The 9,396-nt window shown below is 40.1% G+C and overlaps 1 protein-coding gene across 1 annotated transcript; it reads left to right on the forward strand.

Moving 5' to 3' along the window:
- Window positions 1-628: 628 nt before the first annotated feature.
- On the forward strand, window positions 629-1,549 carry LOC142448515 (olfactory receptor 7A5-like). Its single transcript, XM_075550506.1, has one exon. The coding sequence runs from the start codon at window positions 629-631 to the stop codon at window positions 1,547-1,549; it is 921 nt and encodes a 306-aa protein (XP_075406621.1).
- Window positions 1,550-9,396: the final 7,847 nt, after the last annotated feature.

The following is a 9,396-nucleotide window of genomic DNA, read 5'->3' on the forward strand; positions in this document are numbered from 1 at the left end:
TCCCTCCTCCTACCCCATTCTATCTAGGACTTACTAATGTGAACTTTTTCAGAGCAGGTGGTATTTGTAGACAAGCACCATCCAGTTCTTCAGATCCAGAGTTGTGGAGATTGATGTTAGCAGGCTCCACCGGTCTCTTAGCCTCATTCTTTACCTGTTTCTTTCAATGTTCACCTTTCCTCTTTCTTCTTGATGAGGAGATGTCACTACGTACAACTCAGATTGCTTCTCATTGGCTTTGAAATACTGCACTTACTACTCATCAAAGAAAGGCAAGAGTTGGACATTTTTATTGCTGCTTGCAATGACTTGAAGCATACTTAGCATAGAGTAATTTGTCAAACACATTTTTGGATGAACAAAACTGTTTCATGGAAGTTGTAGAATTTATATTGCTATTTTAAAAAAATGTGATTCACAGAAAGAAGGCTATTCAGCTGTATTATCAAAAGATTGAGCATTCAGTACTTGTGCAATTCTAAACTTAAGAGTACTAGGTCTTGAGATATTACATAGGAATTAATCTACATTCCAAAATAGAATATACAGCATATCTGTTAAACCAGTATTAAATTCTTATATCTAAGTTTGCATTGCTCTTTTCCTATCCAGTAGTTTCTTCAGCTACATGGAACCAAGAAATCACACACATTTTCAACATTTCATCCTGTTGGGGCTCTCAGAAGAGGCAGAGCTGCAGCCCCTCCTCTTCGGAGTCTTCCTGTCTATGTACTTGGTCACCTTCACTGGGAACCTGCTCATCATCCTGGCCATCATCAAGGACAACCACCTCCACACACCCATGTACTTCTTCCTCTCCAACCTCTCCTTTGTAGACATCTGTTCCACCTCCACCACTGTCCCAAAGATGCTGTTGAACATCCAGATGCAGAACAGAGTTATTTCTTATGAACACTGTATGACCCAGATGTATTTTTTCCTGCTTTTTACAGGATTGGATCATTTCCTCTTGACAGTGATGGCTTATGACCGGTTTGTAGCCATCTGTCACCCACTGCACTACACGGTAATCATGAACCCAAGGTTATGTGGTCTCCTGCTACTGGCCTGCTGGTTATTGAGTGTACTGCAGGGTTTATTACATGGGTTAATGGTTTTGCGTTTGTCCTTTTGTACAGAGTTAGAAATCTCCCATTTTTTCTGTGAACTTCACCAGCTAGTTCAACTTGCTTGCTCTGACACATTCCTCAATACCTTAGTGATTTATTTTGCTGCTGGGATTCTGGGTGTTATTCCACTCACTGGAATCCTTTTTTCTTATACAAAAATTGTGTCCTCCATTTTGAAAATTTCATCAGCTGGGGGCAAATATAAAGCCTTTTCCACTTGTGGGTCTCACCTCTCTGTGGTTTCCTTGTTTTATGGTACTGCTCTTGGGGTTAATCTCAGTTTTGCTGCTTCTCAAAACTCTAGTTCCAGTGCAATCGCCTCAGTAATGTACACTGTAGCCACACCCATGCTGAACCCCTTTATTTACAGTCTTAGAAACAAGGATATAAAGCAGGCCATAGGGAAACTTTGTGGCTGAAAAGTATTGTCTATATAGCAGAAACAATCTCTAGATTAGAAAGTTACTCAAGTGTAAGAGCTGAAAATTATGAAGATCTACATCATACTTTCCTCAGTGTGCACATCTGCTTTATAATGCAAATTTTATCTGCTTTCTTTTTATACATAATGCACCAATCCTTCCTGTATATTTTTAAAAAATGTTCATTTGTATCAAAATCCTCTCCTCTACAGGCAATTCTTTTAGGACGACTGCAGATTGAAACATGAAACATCCTCAACCTATTCTCCTAGAATATACAATTATCCCATGGCATCAGCATTATTTTTGTTTTCTAACCTGAAAATATTTAGATATTAATTTTGAAATTCCTATTTGCATAGCATGTTTTTTTTCTGATTAATTCTGGTATGAAATATTTGACATTCTAGATTATTTTCTTTAAAAGAAGTCTTGTTGAGAAGTTTGATTTGTAACTTTATAATCATGTTTTTGATATTTGGTTTGTGACAATTCAATGGTTATTATATTCAGTGAGTTGGCAGGTACGGCCTGGTCATCCCCCATGATGTTCTGTAACAATATAATCAATGCCAGCATAGGATCTCCTATTCACAGTCAATTAGCTGTACGAAGACCAGGGTGTATTGCAAATTGTTCACTCAGGTTACAGGCCTGATGTAGTTGCAAGGACATGTCTTCAGGTGCGTAGTCCAATTCTTGTACAAGTGGATGTTGTGAGAAAATGTGTTTGCTTATTGATGTGCCTTGTTATTGAGTCTGTCTTGTTGAGTTTTTTATTCTTTGGTCTTCAACCAATGGCCTGCCATATTGCCTGCCAATACTGAGAGCTATTTGCAGCCTGTCATCTGACCCGCTAGCCTTGGATTTGCCCTCCTCTCCAGTGAGAAGCCAGATCAAATGTCATTGAATTCATTGACCTTTGAATCCATGGTGTTACTGCTGAACCCCAAAAGCTACACCAGTTAGAAGCCTATTGTTTAACATCGGACACTCTGTGTTTGAAACCCGACTTGACTTATTTATTTCTCTAGCTGTGTGAGTTATTTTCTTGATATAAATTTTTCTGTTTATTATATTTGCTATATTTATTTCATGATTTTGCTTCTCTAGAGAATGAAGTCTAACACCTTTGGTCTGAACAAGGTTGTAGAGAAACAAATATTATGGATGACATTTCCAAATTTGTTATAAAGTCTGAGTAGTTCTACAAGTGTTACTAACTCTGTCTTCATTAATCTGCCACTATTATTAATAATGAGGGTTCTGTTAACTCAAGTGAAGTTACAATCTTAATATGTACAATATACCCACCAACATATTAACTTTTGGTGAGGACTAAAGTGCTGGGTGATCATGTGTTTGATCATTTTCAACAATTTTGTTATGAGGAGAAGTATAGAGAACTAGTAATCTAAAATCAGTGATGAAGTCGGTATAAGAGGCCTGGTAGGGCTTAGTCAAGGGCAATGCAACCCACAGGAATTACTGAAACCCAAATGAAGGCTGAGCATTCTAGTGGGACAAGAGGAGAGTAAAAGGAAATAGAGAAAAGAACTAGGAGGCAGAAGGCATTTATAGAGGTCTAAATACAGACATGTACATATGTAAACATATTTATATATGAGAATGGGGAAATAGTTATAAGTGCATATATTGATAGGCTTAGTATTAAGTTTGTAGAGGGACATTTGGCCACCGTTCAAGTACTCCCTCAATGCAAGAACAGTTAGTTCTATTAACCAGGCATAACATGATGCTCATCTTCCCAACACAATCACTGAAGGCAAAGCACATGCATAAGCAAATGTGGTGAAGAAAGCTGATGGAGCCCAGCTATCTAAAGATATCACATCTGAGATCTTAAAGAGTTGAAGATAAACAAGTAGCCATCTACCTCAGAAGCAACAAAGACCACATGCAAGAAGCACACATCCTTGTGTGATCATGAGATCTTGAGGAGATCAGTTATCAGGCATCAAAGGACAAAAAAACCATCATTGTGAGTGAGAGGCAATGCAGAGTGAGGACCCAAAGCCCATCTGTAGACAACTGGACAATCTCGTGCAGGAGGGCCATGGGGAGGAGTGCAGTGTAGCAGTGATGAAACACACAATTTTCCTCCACTTCTTAAATGTTCCCTCTCCATATTATCATGATCCCAATTCTACCTTATAAATCCGGGTGTACACTGGTACAGATAGGAAATATAAACATAAGGAATCCAGGACAAATGATCCCTTCAGGTCCAGTGGTAAGAGTGGTGATACCAGGAGGGTGGAGGGAATATAGGGTAGAAAGGAGGAACAGATTACAAAGATTTACATATAAGCCCCTCCCTGAGGGACAGACAAGAGAAAATTGGGGGAAGGGAGACACCGGACTGTGTAAGACATGACAAAATAGTAATAATTAAAAAAATATCAAGGGTTTATGAGGGAGGAGGCATCAGGAGGGAGGGGAAACTGAGGAGCTGATACCAAGGGCTCAAGTAGAAAACAAATGTTTGAGAATGATGATGGCAACAAATGTACAAATGTGCTGGACACAATGGATGGATATATGGATTGTGATAAGAGGTGTATGAGTCCCCAATAAAATGATTAAAAAAAGATCCCTGGTGTGTAGTGTATTAATTATTAGGAAATTAGTCCCAAGGTAAATAGTTCAAACTTGTCAAGAGAAACATAAGGCTGTCTGTTCATGTAAAGATTTACTATCTTTTCCTGATTGGAGCAGCCAGTCCACAGAGAGGACAACATGGCTGGCCCCACTATGGGACATGATGCCCCTCACTGACCAATGGCGCTACAGGGGACAGCACCTGAGACAGTGTGGGAATTGCACCTGACCTGATCCCACCACACCAAGGCAAAGCACTGGGGGAGTGTAGCAAAAAGCAGGGGAATGGGGCAGAGGGCTCCCCAGGGAGTACTGGGTGTGGACTTTAGGGCCAGGGCATAGTGCCCCTACAGACTGGACTGGAGAACACTCCTAAGGGCCAACAAATGATCCTTGAACTGAATACAAGCTTTTCTTTCTTGATGTGTTTTGTTCTTTGTCAGTGGTTTGTTGTTGTTTTATTGTATACTGTTGCTTTGTTTTCCTCTGTTTTGTTTTTGTGAATGTTATTATCTCCACAGGTCTGTCTAAATAAGATATGCTGGATGAACTATCTGGAGGAAAAACTACGGGACCAACAGTTCCGGGGGAGTCTTGGGCAAGGGGGTACTTGGGGGTAAGGAAGTGGTGTTAACAAAACCAGGGACAAGTGACCAGCATGGGATCCAAATTGGTGGTGAGGGGGGAGTGGCGGGCCTGGTAGGGAATGATCAAGGGTAAGGTTACGTAAAGAAGAAGTATAGCTGTAACCCAGCTGGGGATGGAGAATGCTAGTGGGGCAGGAGGAAGGTCAAGGGAAATAGAGGAAAGAGCTAGGAGACAAAGGGCATTTATAGAGGTCTAGACAAAGACATGTAGAAGCAAATATAAATGAGGATGGGGAAATAGATCTATGTGTCTATATTTATAGGTTTAGTATTAAGGTGGCGGAAGGACCTTGAGCCTCTACTCAAGCACTCCCTCAATGCATGAATACTTCCTTCTATTAAATTGGCATTCTATGATGCTCACCCTCCCGACACAACTGCTGAAGCCAAAGCGGGTGAACAAACAAATGTGGTGAAGAAAGCTGATGGTGACCGGCTATCAAAAGAGACAGCATCTGGGGTCTTAAATGCTTGAAGATAAACAAGCGGCCATCTAGCTCAGAAGCAACAAAGTCCACATGGAAGAACACACCAGCCTGTGTGATCACGTGGTTCTGAATGGATCAGTTATCAGGTACAAAGAACTAAAAATCATATCATTGGGTGCACACCTCCATGATATGATCTTTGAGGACAAACGGGTGCATAAGCAAACGTGGCGAAGAAAGCTGATGGTGCCCAGCTATCAAAAGAGATAGTGTCTGGGGTCTTAAAGGCTTGAAGTTGAACAAGTGGCCATCTAGCTCAGAAGCAACAAAGCCCACATGGAAGAAGCACATCAGCCTGTGCAATCATGAGATGGCGAAGGGATAAGGTATAAGGCATCATAAAAAAAAAAATCTTACCATAGTGAATGAAGTGGGAAGTGCAGAGTGGAGACCCAAAGCCCATTTGTTGGTCAATGGAGATCTCCTCCCAGAGGGGTCTACAGAAGGAGATGAGTCAGTCAGGGTGCAATGTAGCACCGATGAAGAATACAGCTTTCCTCCAGTTCCTAAATGCTCCCTCCCCTTTCCCCCAACTAGCATGATCCAAATTCTACCTTGCAAGTCTGAATAGAGCAGAGGTTGTACACTGGTTCAGATAGGAGCTGGAGGCACAGGGAATCAGGGTGGATGGTACCTTCAGGACACGAGTGTGAGGGGTGATATTGGAAGGGCAGAGGGAGAGTGGGTTGGCAAGGGGAAACTGATTACAAGGATCTACATGTGACCTCCTCCCTGGGGGACAGACAACAGAAAAGGCGGTGAAGGGAGACGCCAGATTGGGCAAGATATGACAAAATAATAATTTATAAATTATCAAGGCCTCATAAGGGAGAGGGGAGTGGGGAGGGAGGGAAAAAAGAGGACTTGATGCAAAGGGCTTAAGTGGAGAGCAAATGCTTTGAAAATGATAAGGGCAAAGAATATACAGATGTGCTTTATACAACTGATGTATGTACATGTATGGATTGTGATAAGAGTTTTATGAGTCCCTAATAAAATATTAAAAAAGAAAAAAGATTTACCATCTCAGCAACCTACAGCATTCAACCTATGACAGTAGATTTAGTCTCCCTTTTCCAGTACTTTAACCAAACACATAGAAACAGGAAGAAGAAAATATCCACACGTCAGAATTTATCCCCGTGGGGCTCCCAGGGGTTGTTAATCCGGGTGGACTGGAGAAATGAATTCATAGGCACTCACATGTGTGTGTGTAAGAGAGAAGTTTATATCAAAGAGCAATTCTACTTGAAGAAAACATCCTAGCCCAGTCCTGATCAGGTCCTTAAGTCTGATATTGTACTATATGTTGCTTCTAGTCCATCAGTTCCTCTTTAGACTCATGCAGCCATGCAATGATGCTGAATGCAAGAAGATCACAAGACCATTGGTGGAAAATCTTGTGGCTACAGTCCCGGTGGAAGCATCTCAGTGCTGGTGTGTGTCTCCATCAGGCTCCTCCAGCTCCAGGGTTCTGGCTCTATCAGAGTGGTTCCATGAGGTTTGTCATCAGGAATACAAAGCAGAGAGAGGGTGTGTCCTGCCTCCAGTGACCTTTTATCCTTATCGCACCTCCAAAGGAGCTAATCAAGCTGATTGACAGGCTAAACTCTACCCCATTCACTTATAATGGTATCAAGTTGACACAGGATTATGTTGCTACCACAGGCCATCCCTTGTCACCTTGACACTTTCACAAAACTCTAAAGCTGTGACCCTTTAATACAGTCCCTCATGTGTGGTGGCTCTAAACATAATCTTAATTTCCTTGCTACTTCATAACTCTGATTTTGCTACTATTATGAATCATCATGTAAATATCCACTATGCAGGATGTATTTTCATTGTTACAAATTGAGCATAATTAAAGTACAGGGATGAATCACAAAATAATATGCAATCATATATTGTGAAATATTTATTTCCAATTATAAATAAATGAAATTTTGTCTTGAAGCATGGTATAGCATGGGTAACAGTCTGAATATAGCAACAGTAAACTACATAGCTCCATTTTGCAACAGTATGCCTAAAAAGTCAACATCAGTAGGAAGGTTGGGATGGCTTCTTTCTCACCATATCAGAAATTCTCAGGGAAGTCTTTGCAAGAGCACAATGAAGATCATATTCCACAATAAGTCTACTTCCATATTTAGACTTGATAACCAAAAATCTGGAAAATCCTGTTTCATAAAGATATGTTGTTGGAAATGGAAGAAGAAGGCACAACAATCTCAGACAGAACAGGATATGACTGCAAACACTTGATCCAGAATTTTGTAACTAGCATTGTAGAGAACGACGGTTTTGCCTTTTGATTAAAAAACATTTTGAGTTCATTTTGAAGCTCAAAATCACAGGTTTTTTTAAAACTTTAAAAAAAATTTGAACCAATGTTTATTTTAACTACTGAATGTAAAAATATACTATGTCATTCTTTAAAAAAATCATTTTATTTGAGCTCATACAACTCATATCACAAACCATACATACATCAATTGTGTAAAGGACCCTTATACATTTGTTGACCTCATCATTCTCAAAATTTGTCTTCCTCTTGGATTCCTGGAATCAGCTCATTTTCCTTTTTCCCCTCCCCCTTCCTCCCCACTCTCCTCTCCATCATGAACCCTTAATTATTTATAAATTATTATTTTATCTTATCTTATAGTGCCCGACGTCTCCCTTCACCCACTTTCCCACTGCCCATCCCCCAGAGAGGAGGTTATATGTAGTTCCCGAGATCGGTCTAACCAGGTTTGCAAGGTAGAATTGGGATCATGATAGTTGAGGGAAGATAGAGGAAAGTTGTGAGTTTCATTACTGCTGCACTGAACCCTGAGTGACTCATCTCCTCCCTACTACCCCTCTGGAAGTGATTACAGTTGTCTACAGGACCCAAAAACATGTTTTAAACCTTTTCCTCTTCAAAGTGATCTCTCTTCAGTGTGAAATAGCGGAGCATTATTTGGTGCATCCAATTCATTGCACAGTTGCGAAAACAGTAGAATATTTAAAGTGCTTGCCTTTACAAAATTGACGGAACTTATGACGCTTTTCATTACTTCTTGTAACTCTTGTGGCAGCATCTTCATTGCTAATATTTGCTTGAAATCCAGATCAATATCCTAGTACAGCTGGAGCACCATCTGTGCAAACACCACAACCTTTCCCCAAGAGTTCTTATGCTCTTTCTGAAATGAACCAACTGTGTCAAGTTGTTGTTTAAAGAGGTTTTCAAAAAAGAAACTCATCTTTAAAGTTTCCATCATTAATATACCTCACGTAGACCAGTAACTGTGAACAGTTTACGTCTGTATATTCAGCAAGCTGGATTGTGATTATTGGAAATGGAGCAGATTTAATTTCCTGGATTACCTGATCAAGACTATCAGCAGACATGTCATCTATTCTTCTGCAGTGTCGTTAGATTAGGAAATTACACTCAATTTCATAACAAATTCGTCTCCAATCATAACTCAAACAATGTCTTTGGCCCACTGGCAGCAGTAAATCCTTAGCAATGGCGTGAGGTTTCATAACTCTGGGGATTCTGAGTACCACCACAGCGGCTAAGTTTTGTTTGTGGTTCTTGCCACCCATGTCAAGTCTGGCTTTCTTGAGTTCATCAGTTTTGCTTCCAAAATAGTTGGTCTCCCTGTCAGCAAAGCTTGGATGCTTACTATCAAATGGCGTTTAGTTTGTTTGGCTTCATAGATTCAACTGATAGAACTTCACAACAAACAACACAGTGCAGTTTCTCAATTCCTGCTGTGATTATTGAGGTAAAGCCCCATTGTAAAAAATGCTCGCTACATTTTCTTTCCTTTTTAAATCATTTTATTGGGGGCTCATAAACTCTTATCACAATCCATATTATATTTTGTTTTCTTAGCTTTCTTCTCTACACAATTCATTGTCATGGGATGGTTTGCTAATTAAAATAATATATAACAATAGCTTTAGTAATACAAAAGATGATGTATGGCATAGTTCAGTCAATACACTTCATTTTGGACATTCAATTTCTGTATTGCTCTCTTATATCAACCTAGTGCTCTGAGGAGACAATCCTAATCTGTGATGT

Source organism: Tenrec ecaudatus, chromosome 1, assembly GCF_050624435.1.
Source record: "Tenrec ecaudatus isolate mTenEca1 chromosome 1, mTenEca1.hap1, whole genome shotgun sequence".
NCBI lineage: Eukaryota > Metazoa > Chordata > Mammalia > Afrosoricida > Tenrecidae > Tenrec > Tenrec ecaudatus.

What these genes read in the sequence shown, in the direction of transcription:
- LOC142448515 (XM_075550506.1), top strand. Translation starts at nt 629, where the DNA reads ATGGAACCAAGAAATCACACACATTTTCAACATTTCATCCTGTTGGGG.